Source organism: Vanessa cardui, chromosome 1 (genome assembly GCF_905220365.1).
Source record: "Vanessa cardui chromosome 1, ilVanCard2.1, whole genome shotgun sequence".
In the NCBI taxonomy this organism is placed as follows: domain Eukaryota; kingdom Metazoa; phylum Arthropoda; class Insecta; order Lepidoptera; family Nymphalidae; genus Vanessa; species Vanessa cardui.
Window position 1 is genome coordinate 11,276,291 of NC_061123.1, and position 24,182 is coordinate 11,300,472.

Below are 24,182 nucleotides of genomic sequence, written 5' to 3' on the forward strand. Positions count from 1 at the left end.
GTTAATTAGTTACGAAGAATACATATGTATTTAGATATGAACATGCAACTCCAAAAAAACTTTAAGCTAAGGTTTTTTAAGATTATGTACGTTGGTTGAAAATGAATGGTTAAGTTTCTATCTATATACCATGATACTCATATGTTGTATTGTTTAGTTGAGAATTAGTCCGTCTGAGGGTCAGGTGAAAGTTTGGGGCTCTGAAAGGGGATTATTGGACGAGCTTAGGCATTAGCCATACGTCACTCTGCGCTTCCTTACTGAATTTAATAACGAAATTTGTTCTTGCCATGTTAAGGCTTATCGCTTTAGAATTACTGAAGTAAATTATATATTAACATACTTTGTTAAAGAGAAGATCTCTTCATTGTGGTTCTGCATATATTCAAAGCCGATAATAGTAGATACCAGAAAAAATAAAAACAGATTTCCATTTCAATATTTTTTTTATTATCAATGTCTCGAATATCACTCACTTTGGTGAGTTTTGAGTTAGAACCAGAATAGCTCCATTTTGTGAATCAATGTTTCTAGTTTTCAAAAATATTCCTAAATACGTAATTTGAATAAAACGAACGCGTTTCGATCGTTGGTCTAGAAGTTTCAGTACCGGATTCAAATGATAAAACGGCACCTAATATTTTACTTACGTTTTAAAACGTGATTTATTTAAACGCATTTTTTTTTATATTATAATGCGACTAGTCAAAAAGTCGATGCAAATGTGACATACCTATAATGCTTGTATAACACGTAATTTACACGAACAACACGTTCTAGTAGACACGAACGCACGCGATTACTCGTATTTGCTAGGCTTCAGCATCCGGCACGCCACGATTTATCCGCTAAGTAGATCATCGCTCACGAAAGCGACTCACGCGAATCCTATTGAATCCCTTGCTGTGTCATACACTCATATCTATTTTTTTTAATCTTGTTAACATAACGATATGTATTTAGTTGTATGATTTCGTCAATAACTAGGACGCATAATATATCTTTGATATCTATTTATATACACAAAACTAATATATCATTTTATTAAACTTTATTATAACCTAGAGTAAGTACTATGTAATGTACTGTATTTTTATTTATTTCTATTAACTATAGACTAATATAAATAGTACATATATTATAATTACAATTACATGTAGATACAAACTAAAGTAATCTATTTTAAATTATATCCATAAAAAAAAGGAATCATATTATTTTTTCAAATAAAATTATATGTAATTTTATTGACGCAAATGATTTAAAATAGATTAGAATCAATTTTTATGCATGAAATAAAAGTATTTATTAATTATTATTATTTTATTAATTGACTTATTAACCGCGCTATAACCAAATATGGATAAATTTATCTTAGGTATTGATTGTAAGTGTGCTTAGATTACAAAATGAAAAGTTTTTAATTATATTAAGTTTTTGTTAACATGAAACAGTAGCTCATTCGATACCAGGGCATAGGTACACATATGGGCTCAGAGAAATTGAAACCGACTAAGCAAAGGTAAGCTCACATAGTCAAGCCTTTGAATGTGAGACCCGAGATGTGTTTTAAAGTAATCCATTATCCACTTAAGGTAATAATTTAATATTTACGGTTAATTAATGAACGTGCAATCGATTGCTAATTGATGATTTTTATAATTTGACTAATTTGATTTATCGTTAATATTGAGAGAGTTCGGTACATCCTTGTTTATATAATGAAATATGATTGATTATTTATATATTTTTATAAGCAGAAATATCTTCTGTCGCTCGGTTTATATTTATATAAATAATGATGACCATAAATATTTCTCTTAACACACTGAACTTTAATATATATTGAACGCGTTGATTAGTTAGAGTAAAAGATCGAGATAGTGCAGACCCTTTGCGAAGTATAAGCATGTTAGTTGCACTTTCTACATCAAAGTTATTCATTGACAAATAAAATAAATTGAAATATTAAATCTTCACATATAATAACATTGGAATTTGGAGTGTCTGTTAGTAATATTAATATATCCCTTTTTTACTCAATGCATGGTTATGTATACACGGTACATATACCAACATAACATTTTTTTATAATAATTGTCTGTCTGTCTGTTTGTTCCGGCTAATCTCTGGAACGACTGGACTGATTTTGATGGGACTTTCACTGGTAGATAACTGTTATAATAAGGAGTAACATAGGCTACAATATTTTTTTTTGTTTTAAATTCAATCGTTTATAAGGTCGCGGATACAGCTAGTTTAATAAGAAGAGTGACAACAAACTATAAACGATTGTCTGACTTAAAAACAAATTGATTATCTTAATTAATATATATTTTAATCTATATACAAAATTAAAAAGTAAATACTGTATTGTTCGGATATGGCACACAGAATTGTGTGGAAAATTTCATCTTGATTGTGTGAAACTGGTTTCAAATTCAGTTGCAAGGTTTGACCCACACATGGCAACGAATATAAATAAAATGCTATAATGTAGTCCTCGCTGAGTCTTCCGTAGACTTCTTTCAAACATGGTCACATTAAAATCTAATATATTATTGTAAAATGAATATTCAAAATAATCTAATCGAAAAAAAAAACTTTTATTTATTTTAGACGTTATGTTTACATTCTTGTGACGTCAGTGTTCTATTGCAGATTATATGATTTATATTTTTTAACTGTTACAGGAAACAAAAAGGTTTTAATCATTGTATACGTCATATTTAGCAATCTATTCGATTTTCAAATTTCAAGGCGATTTTGTATAAGTAAATAGTACATATAATAGATTGGAGGGTCTGTTTGTAATATTAAAATAGACCTTTTTTAATAAATACATATGAATTACCTAAATGACCTTTTTTTCTGTCTGTCTGTTTGTTCCGGCTAATCTCTGGAACGGCTGGACCGACTTTGACGGTACTTTCACTGGCAGATAACTAATATAATAGGAAGTAACTTAGGCCATAACATATATATTTTTTTGTTAAATTCAAACGCATACAAGGTCGCGGGCACAGCTAATTTTAAACATAATTCTATGTTCGTTGCTATGTAAATAGTTCTCTCTATGAAATCTATATAATCGTTATGTACTTAAGACTATCTTCCCGTCAAGCCGTCAACGTACTTAGCAAACTTAATTCCCAAAGTCTACAGTTAAAATTCACACTACTTGTACGCTTCTTGACATCATACCCTTTGTTAACTGAACTCTTTTCAAGAGCGCTTAGATCGGCTAAGCTTTCGCCCCCTCTCCCTCGCTCGAGGGGAGTTAAGTATCTGTCGTTCTCTCTCTATCAACCTAATTGCTGTTTTATGTTAGCTAATGAACATCGTACTCGGCTTCGCAATTTACAGAACAAGTTCTTCAGGCGATTAGCGTCCTAGTTAGAAGTGTTTAATCTTGTCTGTTAGAAGATGACTGGATGTATATCGAGATGAATTTTCAGTTGCAAAGACTATGTACACACACACACATATATAATAAAGTATATGTTTCGTTTCGCGAATTCAGGCGATGGAGAAGAATATTCGGACAAAACAAATACAATACACTTTTATTCATAAACCAGACTCGAACCTAGATCCATGCAAATTTCAAGGTTTTAGGCTCAAGTCCGGCTATTAGCTACAAGACCAATAAATTGGCAAATATATCTGTATCATGTACCAACATATAAATTATATATAATGAATGTATTAATTGTATATGATAAACATAAAAGAATAATAAGTTGAATATTAATGGTCGAAAATCCGTTATAATGTTGAAATTTATTATTTAGCCTTTTAGTTCGTCTTGAGAATATTATAATCTGCAAATATTTTATAAGCATGATTAATTCAAATACAAATCAAGCACGAGATAATACGTTATGTTAATTCGCTAAACCAGTTAAAACTGGTTAATTAATACTGAATTCAAGTTCCAAGCTAAAAATTTTATGAGATTTTTTTTTAAAGTGATGCTGCTATTTTATCAAACGATCCAAGAAAGTAAGCCGAAATATAACTAAATAGACCATCGTCACTCATTAAATCATTTCGTATCGAAATTAATAATCCACTTTCACATTTCTCATTAAATTAAAATTTCATTAAGCATAAACTATTATTCGCCTTTGTCCGATTCGATGTATCTCCAGTTATTAATAAAGCCCAGAGCACCAAAGCCTGGGCTTAGTGACCACGGTCCGCGCCGGAGAGTCCACGACTAAACCTCAACTAATCCGAGCGCAATATTAAAGCATAGGTGCTAACCTCGAGCAACCCCAGAAATCTCACCTAAACAACTTTCCGACTAGAACTATTGAAAGTTACTTTACACGATTACCATGCTACAGAAATTTTGACTATTTAAAAGGTTTACAACTTTCCCGACTAAGCACGCGTTGTTAAGAGATTAATGCGGCAGAAATATATAATATTCCGAAAGCCACCGAATTACTGAACCGCCCGGATAGTCTTATGCGGATTCGATACTCGAATAACTATTGTTTCATATAAATAACTATATTTATTAAGATAACTGTATATGTAAAAGTAACTCAGTTTGGCTGCATGTTTGTCGGTCTTTTATGGCTAAACCGTTGAACCGATTTTGATGAAATTTGATATAATGCAAGATTGAACCTTTAGGTACCTAATGATCAAATCCAAAATGCGAGCGAAGCCGTGTGCGCCAACTAATCGTTGAAAAATTCTCGTCTAGCCCGTTAGTGTGTTTCGAGTTTCGTTGTGCTAGTTAATTGCCTAGAATGAACATAATAATATTTATTTTCTTGCTGCCTTGTAAAAATAGACCATAAGGAAAGGGTTTCTCTTGAATTTTATGGTACACTTTAACTCATCTGAGTAAAAAAGAGCAGTGAGGCAAAAACTATTTAATATCGTGTTAAAGAAGCGTCTCACAAAGACGGATGGTAAAAGCATCGGCACAAAGCAATCTCGGGACGGCCGCGCCGACATAGAACAAGGATTAATTATTATTTTAACATTTCTCTCGGTTTTTTGCCGCGCTCGCAAGCAAGTCGAAAGCATTGCTTTTTCACTTGAAAAGTTGCTAAATAATTAAGACGCCTTCTTAACGACAACGTTTCGACGTCTACCGCTTAATTTTCTGATTTTTCAGTCAGCTACTAAGGGAGGAAGTTTTCCTTTTATATTATTTTTAATTTCAAAAGAAAATACCTCTTAAAATTCAATCAATTTGTTTTAATGTATATTTAAAATATTTGTTGCTTTTTGGATGCTTATCGGAGAGCCAATAGCCGTTCGAATGATTGGGTGTACTTATGAGTCTATTCCCATAGAAAATAGTGTATTTGTGTACTATCAAAGGAAAGAAGATAAAATCTATCTCAAATTTGTTATTGAAACTAATGGTTGCCGCGGTTTCGCTCGTGTTTTAGGATGTTGGTTTTCATGTGTCAGGCAAAATGTCCTTTCTTAGATTATAAGTTTCCTTCACACCAAATTTCACCAAATTCGGTTCAATGATTTGGTTGTAAAAGAGCGACAGACAGAGTTACTTTCACATTTATAATATTAATATAGAATAACTTTATATTTTTAGTTGATATTTGATGTAATGAATCAAAATTATAGTAATTATTTTTCTCCAGGTAAAACCCTGCCAGTTCACTGCGTAGTGGAAGCTGTCGCATCTCTGGAAGAGGGCGCTTGGAGAAGACGAGCTGTCGTGGAGACAGACAGCTATGTGATCATCCCCGCTGCGACAGCCTTCCACGAACTCGTACCAGCTGCTATGATGAGGTTGGGATATCCTCATGAATTGGCTGCCTCTGCCAAGGGTACATACATATTTAATAATTATACATATCACAAACATTCTTATAGAATAAGTTGCTAAATTTAACTTGAAATATGACTTACCTGATACGCTAGTAAAAACATTTCTAAATCGACTTTTTACAATATAAACTAATTGCAAATATGTAAATGTATTGACAATAAAATCACTAGAACAGTCCTAAAAGAAATTATTATCTTATATTAATATAAGTTATTGTTATCAGGATCGGTCGTCATAAACAATTGGAAGCCGCTACCTTTCGAGCGTATATCGGATGGACCATTAGCAACTGTCGGCGAAGTCTTGGGAGAGCTGACGACGGTGGCAACTCTTCGAATCCAGTTGCTGAGACCTAGACCGACTCCACTCCAGGACATCAAAGACAAGCTGCTGAGACTGCTGCTGGTACAGAGTAGACCTCTGTTAATGTCCACGGGGTGTCCCTTAGATGAGGTAAATTAGTTGAATGTGTTTTTGATCTATTTTGATAAAGCTAAGACTATTTAAATCTAGGCGTGTCATTTAAAGACCTAATATTAATGTAGAATGGCATGGATAAAAAAATCTGTGCAGATATAAATAATAAAAAAATATATATTTGAAAATGGAATGATTAAAAATGATACCCTATTTTTTTAATTTAGCAACACCAAAAATGTAGCAAAAGTGCGTGCAATTTTTAGCTCGATTATTGTCAGTCTTATTGTCAGTCCAAAGGGATAAAATTCAACTGAATATAAAAATACATAAACATATTTACGAGAAGGAATGGCGTAAAACATATATTGTATGCCATACCCCATTTAACTTTGAATATATTTACGTAGTCGTAATACCAAAACAAATATTTGAATATTTGCGAATAGCGCGGTATGAAGCGTTAAAACTGGATTCTTGGCGACAAAGCGCGTTCGGTACACTGAGCTGAGCCAGATTCCCACTGTCCCGGCAATGTTACGTTCTTTAATACCTGAATGTAACCCCGACCCGTACACAATACACCCCTACTAAACCTCCCCCCTTATTACCGGGCAACTCATTGTTTTCAATATTTAAGCCTCTGAACTGCTAACTGAATGCTACCAATTGAAATATTTACAGTGGCTATAGGATTACTATTATTGCTATGTTATTTAATAATTGTGTTATTGTTTTTTATATTAATATAAATATTTGTTCATAAATATTTAATAAGTTTTTTTCTTTAATTTTTTAAACATTAACACTAACCATTTAATGTGAAATAGTATTTTTTTAAGACGGCTCCTAATTAAGAATACGAATGTAGGTAATACTGTTTGTATTTTATAAGCGCTTTGCCTTTAAGAAGATCCTTACTTATACATTTTCATTCATTAGGCAAACATCTTATAAGCTTCATTTCGACTTTTAAGTATTTCTCAAAACATCACATAAACGTGCTCATCAGGTTGGATTTGAAGAACTCGCGATGAAGACAGATTATCAAAGTCCCACTAAGTAGACATACAATTTACGAGGTCGTTATAATTTGCGAGGTTACGTCTAAGTCCCTGCTAATAAGGATCATCAAACGAGGGAAGAATTAAGGAAGCATTTGTTTTGATGTTTAGGTATTTTCGTCTTTACGAAATTATGTTTAATAGAAATTTTCATGACAATGACGATTCGAGCTTATTTATATACCCCGGGATCTGTTTGTTTAGTTATTTCGATTATAACATATCAACGATCTGATTAATAAACGGATTATTTATTTAGAGAGTTATTCGAACATTGCGTTTGTTTTATCAACCGTTTGTATCTATAAATATGTTGTATAACTTTCCATTGCTAATTACTTGTGTGTAATTATATACTTAAATAGTAATTTATATTGGTTTATTATCGTATGTTCTTATGTGATTATTTTCTCCTTTTTTTCGTGTGATATTCTTTATTAAATACTGGTTTATTTAGTATGTATTCTATTATACAATGATTACTAAGACGGTTTTCTTACTATCAGTATCGTAAGGAAGAGTAATTTATCGCGATGAGCAACTCACACGCGGAATCTTCATACATAATAAATTTAATTGAATCTCAGACTCATCCGCGCTCCGGAATCTTATTATATTTTCTAAATATCCACCTTGTTGGAAAGGGTTGGAACGGAATCATATTAAGTGCGGAGGCGTATAGCATTTCAGATAAGCATTTATTATAAGAACCTAAAAAAAATATATACAATAAAAAAAACAGTTTCTTTGGTGTACAAGTTATGCCTTTTAATAATTTTGTACTTTTTTTTTAATAGTATTATTTATTCCGTCGTTCTATATTCAAATACTTATTTTATATTTCGTTCTAAAATTTATATTATAAAAATATAATCATGTATTTCGAAGCGTATTATTATAAACCGCTGTCGCTATTAAATGAAAGCGCTTCGTCGTGTTGCCCCCGTCTTACTAACTTGAGTTAAAACGAAAGAGGGTTAAAAGGAGTTTTAGATGTACGAACTGCTTTTGATCTTATTATTGCTATAAAATAATGCTTTATAATCTTATTAAACGCGAGGTTAGCGTTCAATGGGCGTTATATATTAATTCGTTTTAGGTTATCTCTTATCTAAAAATATTTAAGATACTTTAAAAAAATATTACAACGCTTTAATGAATAGAGAAATTTTACATTTTATTGAATTTAAAAGGTATAAATGGAGTTACAATAAGTGAAGTCTTGAGTTAATGATCAAAAGGAGTCCCGTTGGGACTAGATAATCAAACACCTCGAACATCGAAGTTCGGTTAAACGGCAGATGAACTCGCTTCTATGATATTATGGTAATTTATTGCGCTTCAAGTTGCGCCACTTCGATTTTAATTCCGAATAAACTTTTAAGACGTTCGAGAAATACTTCACGGAAGGGGTATAAAGACGCCAATAAGAGATCACTTCTGAACCATAAATCTACTTAGGGACTTTTTGTATTTTTACTAAACAGTAATTCCCTTTTAGAAAAATAGAAGCGCTTCGTTGCTTCACGGATCGTACATTGCGTCGAAGTAGCGTATACAAATACTATGATGCTAATATCAGATAACGCTAAGTATATTGTCTTTTCATTTGTCCTTAGTAACTATATTTATAACGAGTTGCGTTCGCAATAATATACCGAATTACGCAGGCAGATTACACGTGACAAACTTATCACGCAGATGCCAGCTCTCGTAAATCGTGCGCGCAGCTGAAGCAGACAATATCTGAAAACAAATATGACCGCACTATTTAAAAAAATAAAACAAAGAACTGGATTAACGTATCACACGGCCTAGGCGCTAATGCCTCTGCGGTGACATGATTTATAAGCACAATCTGGATGTGTAATACTTACAGTTTACTTGCTTTTGATTTGGCAATGGCTCGGGCTGACAACTTGCTTGACGATGTAATCACTGGCATTGTTCTATGTAATCTCATGATACGAGCAGTCACTTGCATAACTGCAGTATAAACAAACGCGCGATAGTTATAATCTGACAACTGATTTCTTTATTTAATTATCTTCCAATAGTTTAATAACTAATATTTATATTTTAGTATGATTGATAAGTTCGAATAAGATACAATTAGATATAAACGAGTTCAAACATGCTGTTCTTTGAACGGTAAAAAAAATTCTTCTCATCAAACGTCTGTCGAAACATTTTAGTACAACCACTTAGCCCATATCGGTGTGCCGGCTCTTTGTTAAGGCTTGTGGGTGGATGCTAATTGCAAAGACGCCCTTCCCGCTCATTGTTTTAGAGCAAGCCATGATTGAAGTTTCGGCGGCGGCGAAGGAGTGATGTGCACTAACCACCGTGTAAACAGCTTCCCGCATCAGAACCGCCTCGGTCGCTCGCGCATGACACATACATTAACAACCTTACCGGTCTAATATTTTCATAATCTAATGGCGATGTTCTGTGAAACAATGCTCCGTTCGTTTATTCAAACAATTATCTCTGTATCTGTTACTGGTTAGACTGACCTCTTTAAAATCGTCTAAAATTGTTTATTTTTGTTCTGTTCTACACACTTATATTTTTTGTCTATATTAACGGAAGTTTAATTTTATATTTTTTTGTTGCAGGTGACACTTGCCCAGATTTGCCGAGGACAAGACAGATCCTCCGGTCCGCATAATTTTCATGAGCCGAGTGAAGAAACTCGCCGTAAATTTGAGTCCTGGTGGAGCGCACAAGTATCTCCACGTCCTCCGCCGTTTAGTCCCAGACGCTATCCCTCCCCTGGTCCTAAAAACCGGTCCCCTACTTTAAATCCCCTTCCTGACCATTTACATCCAGCATTACAAACTGTTCAAAGTCAGTATCCAACCCAGAAAACAAGGATGAGGACTAGCTTTGATCCTGAACTAGAACTACCAAAGCTACAGCGTTGGTTTTCCGACAACCAGCATCCAAGCAGACAGCAAATCCAGCAATATGTACGAGAATTAAATAATTTAGAGTCGAGACGAGGGCGAAAACCCTTAGATGTTAATAATGTTGTTTATTGGTTTAAGAATGCTAGAGCAGCTCAAAAACGGGCAGAACTGCGCAATATTGGTGGTCTAGGACATCTTGGAGTCAATGGCTTTAACAGTAGAAGCCACAGTCCAACCAATGGGTCGATAATGGTCGGTAATGACAATTACAGTTCTCACGATCATAATTCTATGAAGAGTCCAATGCAACTGACGGGAAGTCCTGGAAGGTACCCGATGTCAGTAATGTCGGAGGACAATTTGTCTAATGCCGGCTCTGATTTAGAAGATGATGGTGGTGATTTAAATACTGACGATAGACCCGAGAGTCCCGATGCACCACTTTCTCTTATTACCACTAGGAAGAACAACCATCACGATAGGGAGGAAAATACTAAGGAATCCCCGAAGCCACCGGATATAATAAAGGTAATTGATAGATGCAAATTTACTTATTTAGAATTATCTTCAATATATGACCAGCTGTTTATGCTTTAATTTACTAACACTAAACTAAAAGAAACTAACAAAACATTTTTTTACTACGGTTAATTACGGTTTTATTTTAATGTCCCATATGAACTCCTTTTTTATTTATATTACAAATGTTTCGTAAATCAATATTCTATATTCCTTTTTCTCTTGCAGGTTCATGATATTAAGCAAGAACCGAGGGATCTGAGCAAATCTGATCACATGCCTTCTCCACAACGATCTCCAACTAAAAATAGTGACAGTTCACACAATAACAATAACAACAATACCGAAGAAGAAAATGGAGGTGGTGATGATCCAGATATCGCTTCTGACGATGAAGTTGTTCAAGAACGCCACTACAGACCCTCTTCGCCTCATCTCGATCGCTTACCTTTTCCAATGGTGCCAAATCATCCAATGTTTGGCCATGGCATAATGTACATGAGTCAATATATGAGTGGTTTTCCTGGCGTTGGTGGTGTTCCCGGAGAAGGCGCCAGTGGATTAAACTTGGCATTAGCCGGGGCATCCGATGAGCGTCGCAAACGCAACCGTACATTTATCGATCCAGTATCTGAGGTTCCGGTTTTGGAACAGTGGTTTTCAATGAACACTCATCCTTCGCACAACTTAATACTCAAATATACCGAAGAATTAAACAGGATGCCTTATAGGCAGAAATTTCCGAGACTCGAGTCGAAAAACGTTCAGTTTTGGTTTAAAAATCGGCGAGCAAAGTGCAAGCGATTGAAGATGTCGCTATACGAACCAACATCTCCTGGTCACTATTCACATCCTGGACATCCCCACGCTATTGCCGAAAGGAAGTTGGTTTGAGCATTTCATCGCATCTCAACGATACCGAACGAAACAGTTCGAACCCTGTCATCGTTTGGGTTCAAATAATGTTTTGTGTTTCTGGAAGCAAAATTTAAGACGAAAGACTGACTATGAATCGTTTATGGTATAAAAAGTGCCATTCTAGTGTATATTGTGGCGGCGAGAGTGCATCAGAGCATAGAGGTTCTAAAAAGGCTATAAGAATAATTCTTCCAAGACGTAATGATATAGATTCGCTTCATAAATAAAATATTTTAAAGCTATATAAATAAGTCGATAAATACGTTATAAATATTATTATTCTTCGCTTCTAATAGTTTCACAATATAGTAGATGAATCTCAAATGTACTTTTAGTACAATTGTTTTGTACATTAGTAATGTAATCATTAAGTTTTATTTATTAAATATTACGATATTATTACATATGAACTGTAAATTTTAGCAAACAATGAAATGGAGAAACCAAAGTTTCCATTGGTTATTACGTAACGTGTATAAAGTAAATTTAAAAAAGCAATGTTCTAATATTGATATGAGTCATTAAGGTATATAGGATAATAAAATATTGCACATACATTATGAGAATAATCGAACACTTTTTTGCTCATAGGGGCTCTAAAGGTTTATTGTATGTATTTACGTAGATGTTATTATAATGTAAGTGATATTAATAATGTATAATGATAACGCACATTCCTCTATCACATGATTATGTAGTACTCAATCCAAAGATTGATTATATGAAATAAAAATAGGATATTACCAAACTTACAATAGTGTCGTGATAAATGAACAGATCGATGCAAGAATAATTTCGGATATTTTATTTAGATAAATTGTTGAAAATTTACACGGATTTGTTTTTATTTGCATCAATCATTTATATAGATTTGTAAATATGCGATTTGTTCTTGCGTAACCGCTTTGTCTGATTAGTTTATCTTACAAATGGATTAATGCGTATTTCCGTTCGTGTTATATACGATCGCGTATCGTTTAACTGATTGAGTTGGAACTTTGTCTCGTTGGTTGTACTTGCGTAAAGATTTCTCGCATAGAACTATCAACGTACAATAGATGGCGCTATACTGTATGAACATTTACAGGCGACGCAGAGCAGTAGTTAGATTTGTATAAAAATACAATGTTACAGTATTTACGCATTTACATATTGAGGCTGTTTTTACGTACGGTTTCTTATTTGTATTGTTTTATAGTTTTTAAACACATCACTAGTGGTAACCGCTATAAAATGTTTTGTTGTTTCGATGTTATGCTTGTTTTGTGAAGCTGTGATGATATTTCCAAATAATGTAAATATTTTATTAATGTTAAATTAAGGTTTTTATCATAAAGCTACGTCACTAGGCTCACATGAAAATTAAGCATTTATTGCTTATATATTGAGAATAATTGGCTAAATGTTTATTCCATTCAATTATATAAACAAAAATTTAATGAATATAGTATCTACGATATTTAATATATGTCTTTTATTATGAAATCCCGAATCAAAAAAATATATATTCCTTCGTTATACTGAAATTAATTTTCTCGTAGGGTTTTTGGAAATAAACAAACGACCTATACCTTATTTTTAATTAAGCACAAAATGTGTTTAATGTATAATAATAAAGCCAAAATGATCTTTAAGAGGCATTCAACTTATAATAAAAAAAAAACAATTATGGTTCTATTTATGCATATGCATTACAAAGTATATTTATTAGGAGCTACGATATCACCGACAGGAAAAGACGTTACTCTTATTATACATGAAAGTGTGAAAAAACATTGAGAATATAAACGTAAAGAGGGCGGTTTTTTGATAATTAATGTCTTTTGGTGGTAGTAAGTGATCACGATTGCCCATAGACGATGCCTTTACAAATATTGACCATTCCTTATAACAGCAATACACCAGCAACTTTAAAAACTATATAACATGTTACTGAGTATTGTTGTTTGGTGGCAGAACATATGTATATTCTTAGAGAGAGAGAGAAAGGTGCCTACTCAGATAGACTCAGATAGTCTTACAACCAGGTATATTAAAGAAACATGTGGCAGAATCTCATCCAACAGTTACCCTTAAGATATATTCATTCATCGAGCACAATATGTTAATGGTCATGTAAATACAGAACTATGTAACATATTCGTAAAAATAAAATCAAAATAATGAGTATATGTACAAGATTATCACAATCAATTTAAGAATTTACGACTAAAAATGCAATTTACAATATTGATAAATTTAAGTTGTATATAATATAAATTGCAATACAGTTATAAATATGAAAACTAACGATGTACCTACAAATAACGTAACATGTGTCAATAGTTATCGAACCTGCAATAGCAGACAGCGGAAGAGGCGACGGGAACCCAAATCACCTGTCAAACTGCAAGTATTCGTAATCGCAACCGATATCTGCAGACGTCTTTGTCGCCAGTGAATGACCGCCCTTATCACGTCTCGGTATTTCGGTTTAAGTTTGGATTGAGATGTCTTACTTCGCTAGCAATAGACCAAAATTAGGTGATTTCTCTCTAGTATAGAAAGGGAAATTCAATAAAATTACTTTCTTCTTGTGATATATAAATTAAATAATAAATAAATAAATATTCGACAACATCACATATAATACTCTGACTCAGTAGCTAAAACACCTGTGTTATGGAAAATCAAAAGAAACGACGGTACTACAAACACCCAGACTCAAGACAACATAGAAAACTGATGAGCTTTTTCTACATCGACTCGTCTGGGAATCGAACCTGACAATCGGTGGACACACAACTCGACCAAGGAGGTCATCAATATACTATACGCAATTAAAATTATCAAATTTTAATAATTTCTCACGTAAAATATTTGAAAGAACGTTTTAATAGAAATAAAAAATTCATACAACACTACGTATATTCAGCAACAATACAACAACAAATATTACAGAACAATTAATTTAAAAAGAAAAATATTTTCAACTACACATTAAAAATTTAGTAGGAAAACTTAGTTGAAAAAAAAAATAGTTGAAAACGTGATAGTCGCTTAAATATAATAAGAACTTAAAATAAAATAAAACTTAAATATAATAAGAACTTAAAATAAAATAAAACTTAATAACATTTAATAAGAACAAATGACTCAAGTAATAAGTAAAATAACTAATACGTACGAACGTATATATTATTTTCAAAAAGAAAGAAATAAAAATTTGTACTAATACAAATACCTACCTAGGTATAGTTATCTTTCATATTGTTAAACTCTTATAGTATAATACTAGTAATAAATTGTTGAAATACACAATAATAATAATTATTATTATTATTAATAAACGCCTCAAACTATACCATCTCAAACAATTGCTTTTTAAATATTTGATATTAAATTACAACAGGCGTTTTCAAAATTCCCGTCTATAAGCGTTAGTGCTATTTTATTCTGAAAGGCATATGATAATTTAATACAAAATCAACTTTAAATTATGAGGAAGTAAATATTTTCTAAACGATTTAGTAAACTTAAGACTTATTTTCTTTTCGATCCAATAATAATGCAAATTAAAAATCGATTTAGAATACTTTTTTAATTACATTACATATCATTCTGTTCACCTGTAATGTAATTTATATTACATATATACATAATTGGAGCCACAGATTGTTGTTACCATATTAATATCGTGGAGGTATTAAGTTTTAATCTAAACAAACTGCCGCGGCGAGAGGAGCCGCGTATTTATGTTAGTTAACCATGGATTATGATGTTCCGTAATGAAGTAATTTATTATACGCTAAGTAATATAAATACTAACGTCTTCGTAGATATTGTAGGGAAGAAACACTGTATAAATTATTCAAAGTTGATACATTTACTTGGTGGTCGGGCCCGTCTGGGAAGGTACCACCCACTCATCATATATTCTACCATCAAACAGAAATACTGAGTATTGTGTTATAGATTGACGGTAATGTAGTCCGAACAAAACTATAGGCTCAAGAATATTCAAAGATCGTTGTGCATTGAGGTTGTGAGCGATGGTTAATATTTTTTACATTCACTCACTCACTCAACAGTTTGGAGGAACAATATGTGACTAGTGTGGTGGTAACTTATAATCGTTTGAGAAACGCGTTTATCATGAAAAAAAATTAAAAGTGATTTTACTTTAGGTAATTGTCTGAACATGTTTCCCCTATGTAACAACTAAGTCACGGTGTGGTACACCGAGTCCACTTGAGTACTACACTCGTAGCAGCAGGTAATACTTTCCACCGCGCTATCCCGTGCAAGTACTTGCCGAAGCACAATTGGGTGGTACTTAACCTATTTATCCAATATATAATACGCTTTCTAATAATTATACTATTGTCTGAGATATACAGGCTTTCTTAGCCTGCATAAATTAATTACAGCTTTTCATAAACATGTACAATACAACAGTTATTAAGACCCGATAAAGAAAAAAAAAAACTATAATCATTTTTAACATAATTCAAGATACTTCAGTAACTAAATTACGTCACAAGTACAGTTTACGTACCCAAGTTATTTGTTCATCTACGTGAGTGACATTACTACTACAATTATATGAATATTTAGATCAATTATTGTGATAGATTTGCCTTTATATAATAAACTAATAAATGTATTATATGTCAACTCATCTTGCAAGTTAAATTAGACCCTCCTTGCTTTATCTTAAAGTTTAAGGTCGCATTTAATTTAATTATCCTTTTATAGTTTCAAGATTAATTCTTAACGTAATTATAATATCAATTTAAAGCTAAAACTATTTACAGTATTAAAAGGTTTATATTTAAACAGAGTTATTAACCAAAGTGTCATCTAGCCAGCGGACATCCAAGTGGTCCGTACATTGCACAATAAAACTCTTAAGCCCTCCTGCTTGGAAAATTTACTCAAGCGACTTAATACACCGTCGTATCGCGTAAAGCAACTATCTCACTACGCAGCTAGCGAATATCTTCTGAACTAAGATCTTTTTAACGTAATATTTCTTTACAATTTATATCATACATACTAGTTGTCGTTTGCGTTTAAGGGGTTTGGTTGTCATGTGCTACGCAAAATGAATAGCCTATGTCGTTCTTTGAGTTCAAATTTCCTTCTTACCAAATTTCATCAAATTCGTCTCGTGGCGTCCGCCTAAAGACGGAGAGGGTACCGCTGGTTTTTTAGTGAGTAAATCCGGTGTGCTTAGACGCACTTGGAGTCCAGGGCTCCGTGGAGTCCCACACACCCCTCCACTTTCCATTACGTGGGGGAAGCGCGTAATGCGTTTTTCCAGCGTGAAAAAAGAATAAGTCACGTAATAAACTATTCTGAATTAACTAATAACAATATAAACTCATTTGTTGTACGAAAGTATTAATGTTTTTAGTCAAGTGTGTCATGAATTGGGCATGATGCCCACTACAATAAAGATACGAACTCATCATTAATAACTGTTCATTAAATTATCAATGATAATTCTGTATAATCATTTATTATGTAATATCTTATGATATTATGAGATCGCTAGAGACATGTGAAGGTAGAGGTTTTGAAGCTAACTGTCGGCCGGCCCAAACCTTAGTTATGATATAACAAGGAATCGGCTAAGCCGAGTCTTACAGGAGACTTTATTAATTGACATGACATTTTTACCCTCGATGTAAACCAACAAGGGATGTTTACACAAAATATTAAAAAATGAGAGTCTCTATAACAGAATATTTTTATTAAAATATTATTATAAAAATATATTAAGTCTTGCTTTTATAGTGAGACAAAAACTGACTGACCGTTTCATCATGTGGCAATCTAAGCCAGCGGGTAAAGAGGTGAGTATACGATTATGTACAAAAACTGTTTTTAAGGAATTAGAAAGAAAAATTATCTTTTAAAAAAGGATAAGAAAAATGTCAGTATATATTTACGTTGTAACCTGTAACGATAATAAATAATCATATTCGTGTTCATGACAATAATCCCACACCGTAAATTATTATAATTATATAAGTCTATTAGATATTTCCATTAAGCTCTAAAACTTTATACCTTTGCGTATTGACATTTGTCACATACAAATTTACCATTTTTTTTCTTAAAATAATAAATAGCGTGTTTCTTTGTTTTATTTCATTCTAGAACATTGAGCATAGTATTCCTTTGCAATCATTATTACAGTGCCAATGTCTAGGGGTGGTGATGCGCTCTTAGACATAAGGAATGTAAGAAGTACCTTTCCTTACTCTGCCGGAACACAAAAGTACTAAGTTGTTTGTTGTTGTTGTTGAAATATGAAAATTCCATAATAAATATCTGTTTAATATTTATCTGTTAATCGCAGGTAACTCATAGCGGAAACGAAAGAGGTTTTAGTCGGAACGCGATTTTGAAAAAACCTAAGGTTTACTTAGTGGTAGGGCTTTGTGTTAGCCCGTCTGGGTAGGTACCACCCACTCATCAGATATTCTACCGCCAAATAACAGTACTCAGTATTGTTGTGTTCCGGTTTGAAGGGTGAGTGAGCCAGTGTAACTACAGGCACAAGGTACATAACATCTTAGTTCCCAAGTTTGGTGGCACATTGTCGATGTAAGGAATAGTTAATATTTCTTACAGCGTCATTGTGACATTCGTGAAAAGTCCTATGGTCCCTAAGATACTGCTAAATAAATACTAAAATACTATACGTCACTAACGTCTAACCTTCATACATACTCGTAAGTCACACAAGATGACAGCTAGCATTCGAAACAGAAACTCTATATACTTACTTATATACTTTCGTATTTTAGGTAATCTCATAAATAAAAAATAACTCGTTTTCGTTCGTATTCCAAGCGCGTGTCGTTTATCCAATTAAATTGAAGCTTCGATCAATTTTGACTGACATAGTTTCGTGATGCGTAATTTGTAAAATAATATTTAAAACGAAATACAAATTAGGTGTTACCAGGTCTAATATATAAATAATTATTCTGTGTTTACAATATTATAATGACATGTAATAGAGTATATAAATAAACAGATACGAATGTATTATCATTCGCTTGCCTTCATCACATTAATATGATCGGAGTGTGTTTCGTCACATGCAAGTGAAAATCTTTATATCATATATAATTGCTTATTAATTATAAGCATGCTTATTTAAAAAAAAAACAAGAAGAACGTTAATGACATTACTATGTTACAAAAAACCATGAAGAACTTTGAATGACATTGACTATGAACGATTGTTGATTATAATGAATATATCCTTCCTACCTCTTTCTACATATATCTGTTTTCCTCTACCTTAAGGTTGCCTGGAAGAGATCGCTGTGTTAGCGATATGGCCGCCTCTTGTACATCTGTCATCTAACCGTGTATATGGGATTTATTTACTGGTGTACAATAAAGAGTATTTTTTTTTATCCTTAGAGGTTTCATTGCAGCCTTACCGATAACAATATAGATTTAAAAAAAATATCACTGTCTAACCTTTCGATTTTATATTGTAACATTAAATACAAAAAAAAATGTTGTTCACACTAGAATTGTTACCTTTAAGATTTTAATTGTGTACAAATAAAAATTATGAATGATGGCAAGAAGCTGTTATCAGCGTTGAATCGCGATTTCGATCCTGAGAACAAAAATGAACCAACCCTCCAAATCAATGGCGGGATTTTTAAATTATTAAATATTTTTATTTTGAAATTGCAAAAATGAATAAGTATAACAATTTTCTATTTATAACGTAACGTATATCTTATTAAGGATATGTACATATATAAAAGATTGCTATGTAGATGGTATATCAAATAGGATCACAGCTTTTCCTTTAATAAGGCTATGCAGGCCGCCATAACTCAGACTTGATCTCACATTGACTTAAGAAGATGAACTGCCGAGAATGTGTGGCGTTCATATTCCGACCCTGCAATAACTGCGTGTACCTATTTGTTAAAAATAGGAGTGCAAATTAAAAATCATGAATAAGTAAAGTTTATATAATCTGCTTTAAATCAATAATAGAACCGAATAACAGTGATTTGATTCACAAATTGTAATAAAACAGTATTAGTTAATTGTAGAAGAAACTAAAATAACCACTTAATGCTTTTGAAAAAGTATAACTTTTGAAAAATACGATAGATCGAATTTTGCAGTAAGTTTTTTTTAAAGAAATTAAATGTCGATTTGTTGACACTGGCACGAATTATACGTTGACATCATTTAAAAAAAAAATATAATATCTATATCTTCAACCTAAGTCAAATATCCTGTTCAGAAAAAAATAAACGGTTTCAAGTTCGCAAGCGAGTTTCCTCGGTGTCCCTAGTGCGTACGCTGATTGTCGCGGGTCGCTCGCTGCTCAGCCGCCGGTCGGTGTAATCTCAAATCTCCCGCCGCCAATTTATTTTCATTAGCGATCATCCTCGGTTAATTTTATTCCCTACTTACCCGGAGGATCGGAAGATTTCGGGTTAAGTTCGGATGGAAATGGCTGCTGTACCGATAAATTAATTTTCACTTTCTTATTTACAGCTTATAATATATATTCTACTATAAATATTTATTTGGATTGTCTGGACGAGATGGCTTATCAGCCATAAGTCTGCCCATTGTATAACACTCTTAATCAATAATAATTTTCTATTTTTGAAATTTACCAATTTTTGTTTTACTTTTTGCTGTGTTTAATCCTAAGCTTTATTTATTTTTGTTTGTAATATACAATAAACCATTATTTCATTCATTTCATACTAATATTTTAGTATAATTATTAGTCAACTGGTTATTAATAAAAAATAAACTAATATTGTGCTAAACCGTTCTATGTAAAGTAAATTAAAGAAAAACCATAACGAAGATAAAATAAAATCTGCGAATCAGAAAGTGTTTTTAATTATTATAACATTCTTTAAAAACAGAAGCCATCTCTACACTGTGATTCTCTCTTCACCTCATCCGAACCGCAGTATCTGAGATGCTTAATTCATTTCCACGGGATAATATTATTTTTTTACTCCCCCACTTTTTGTGAGGTTCAACCTCGACTTATTTTTTATTCATTGCATTCGGAGCCAATCGGGGATATTCAATTATCCGTCTTTATCATTTATTCGAGAGCGATCGGATCTTAATCAAGACGAAATTCGGTTTGTCGTTTCTACCGCTACGATAAACAATAATAAAACGTTACGTCGACTGAAAAAACTTGGAAATTATTTCAATCTTTTGTTGTTTTGAAAAATAATATTAAAAATTACGTTCTTTACCGACCGCCTATCAGATGTGAAACATCGGAAATGATGACCATTGAAAATATATATGACTAGTTATTGGGGTTGCTTGTCATGTGTTAGGGAAAAAAGTAGCCTATCCTAGTCCTTACTTGGAGTTCAAGTTTGCTTAGCAAATTTCATCAAATTCGCTTAATTGTTGACAAACAGAGTCACTTTCAGTATAGACTAAAGAAAATCAATAGGTATATTAACAAATAATTTCGTTATTTATTATACAAACGAAGTTTAGGGATACGCGTCACGCGCTTAAGTGGAAGGAGATGGCATCGCCAAAAAAAGTATTAGGACAAAGCAATGATGTTCTAGTAAACAGATATGTTATTAACGCGCAAAAAGTGAAGACTAGAAAACGTCTCAATTTGGGACGTTTGCCTTTAGTCGTTTTACGTAGTAATACGTTATAATACATCATAATTACGTAGTAATACGTTTTGCGTAATTAAAACATCTAGTTATCCCTTTTACTTATTGTTTTTATCAAGCTATCGTTTTTACTTGTAACGAAATGTAAAATAAACGGTCCCCGGCGCGGCACACTTTTTTCTGTTGTTTAGTATGAATATAACATATCTCTTTATTAGAATATCATTGGGACAAAGACACATTAACAAGAGAACATCTTTCCGTTTGCCGTTACGGCCTACCTGGTATGTCCATAAAGCATCCGGACCAAACACTTCCGCGTTATAAAAATAAAACTAAAAATTTAACTACTAATTAAATTTACTCAGATAATATTAATTACATTAAATACAAAATATGAAAACTATTTCGTACTCGAAACAAATATGAAACATGTGACGTTATCTCGAAACGGGACAAAAGCACGTGCATTTTATTCGCATCTAAATCTGTGTTCGAATTAATTTGTTGCGACGCGAAATTAACGCATGAGTAACGCCGCACACCCTGACATCTCGCTAAATCACACTTATGCATCCTGAGTCGATATAGAGATGATATTACCACCTCTATGTTACAATACATATGGAATTTTGTGACCTAAATTACAAATATTAGACAATTTTTAATTAACTTATTATTAATAGTTTTTTTTCTGAGTTTACTTCTTAGAAACAATGAATTAGCATGACATTTCAAATAATTCACATTTATATGTTATTAACAAACATAAAAAAAACATTTGTATTTTTTTTTCAGAAATCTGCTGAAAATGAAAATAAGAACTTTTTACACCAACTTTGTGCTTTTGTAGCAATTGGAGCTTCTAATTAATAAACAGCTAAACGTAAACACATAGATTCTCCAATATTTATTTGCAAACCCATTGTTTACAAGACATCTGATATCTTTTCTTATCCATTATATCTTTTAATAATCTTACTTATATGTATAATTATGAACAAATCCATAAAAGATAAATTGATAAACTTTAAATGAAACAAAAATAACGATGTATTAACAGCTCTAGATATATATAAATAATTTCCTCACATCGTTCACCGCGGCCTCAGGTGAAAAGATCCCACGCTCGCCCACCGTCTGCGCCGCTGGCTTAGCAGTTTACTCTTCCTACCTCTGACATGTATACAGTATTGTCTGAGCTGACGGGATCAGCGGGCATCAAATGTAAGGATAGTTTTCATAATGTATAGCGCAACTCACATTACAGAATAAGGGTTTGTTGTTAACAATTGCGTTTGTTGCGTTAATTGCGTCGATATAACTTACTATAAAGTGAAAAATGTGACAGTTTATATGTGTTACGGTTAATAAAGGAATTGGGGTTAGAGTTCAATACAAACTTTTTGACATTTGAAATATTCAATTCATTGAAAATAAAATGCACTTTAAAATAATATAAACATTAAAAATTGTAAATCATTACATAGTATAGAACAGTCTATCCCTGCGGATCACTCCAATAGATAGATTAATTTAAGGTCTTCCCTTTTATATGTATAACGGAGAGCCGGCAAGATTGTTTGGTTAAAGGTCATCATCTACGATATACACATTCAAGGAATAATACAACAAAACTATAGCTAGATTCGTATATTGGTTTGTTACCATCTTTTTTATAAGTCATGACACCATCCGTCATCCTTCTTTTTCTGCCAGCTGGCATTTCTTGTTTTTCTAACATGATTCTCACTGGCCGGAACCAAATCTCTAAACTAAGAGATTTCAATCAAATTATTTAATTATCTCATGCTCCGACATGTATAATACATTCACAAAATAGTAGAGAAATACTTGATTACTTTAGAGATAATATATTACAGATTTAAAACGCAGGCATATAAGAGTTCGTCTAATGACAAAAAAGCTGTGAATGTAAGACATTTTTAGTATGTTTAGTACCAGCATTTTACCCGTGTAACGCTAGAGTTGGTTGCAAGTAACAATGCCATGGACAGCACTTTCATAATAAATGAATAAATCTAATGTTAGGTCTGATTGTACTGCGCTGTTTCAACACGGGTTGTCCTAATTTGAATACGTAATCTTTGATTTTGGTTCACTTGTTCAAATCGTTTTACCACCCGATACTACATTAATATGAGAATAGTTATAAAACGATTAATTAATTCAGTTCAATAAAAATTATACAGTATTTGTTTAGTTTTAATTTTATTTCCCGAATTAAATGCTTACATAATAATTTATAAACAAAGTGACGGTCTAGGGTTACCGTTTTCACTGGTGGAATTTAAAAAATATTTATATATACAATTTGACTTTATAAATTTGATAATCACTTAGTACATTATATTAATCAGAAAGCGAACAAATTAATTATTAAAAATAAATTAATTAATACTATATTCTATATACTATTATTGTATAGACTATTCGTTGCATCTTACAATATGATCAAAATCTATTAATATAAAGTTCAGAATAACTTAAACGAGTTTCATTATCTAACATTTAAATTATCATAAAAAAATACGTAATAATAAAAATAATTAATTATCCAAATCTCGACAAACAACGAAATGAAAATTAAAACACCCATTGTTATAACGCTCGAGTGGTCCCTTTAAGCACAAACAAGTTAATACTTAACGAGCACTCGTCAAAATCGTTTAATTACATCCCCCAGGACGGCTAAGCGTGGAGGGAGGTCTAATCAACTGTGTTAAAATGGACGCTTAGATAACAGCTAGAAGTATCTATATGAAACGACCACGTCAGGAAATTACTTCTTTTAAAAAATGGTTAAGTGTGAATCGGTCATCTGATATATAGGACCTCGAATGTT

At 32.4% G+C, this 24,182-nt stretch overlaps 1 protein-coding gene across 2 annotated transcripts in view; it reads left to right on the forward strand.

Annotated features, from left to right (window-relative positions):
* LOC124530792 (homeobox protein dve-1) overlaps positions 1–13,116 on the forward strand; it is an 82,065-nt gene extending 68,949 nt beyond the window's left edge. Inside the window, exons 3-7 of one of the 2 annotated variants that reach the window (XM_047105086.1) lie at positions 5,634–5,822; positions 6,048–6,277; positions 9,924–10,277; positions 10,356–10,745; positions 10,965–13,116. In XM_047105086.1, the coding sequence (XP_046961042.1) occupies positions 5,634–5,822; positions 6,048–6,277; positions 9,924–10,277; positions 10,356–10,745; positions 10,965–11,630 (1,829 nt within the window). In that variant the 3' untranslated portion in view covers positions 11,631–13,116. Of the gene's footprint in view, positions 1–5,633; positions 5,823–6,047; positions 6,278–9,923; positions 10,746–10,964 lie in introns of both variants that reach the window. The other variant, XM_047105095.1, reaches the window with a different exon arrangement.
* Positions 13,117–24,182: the final 11,066 nt, after the last annotated feature.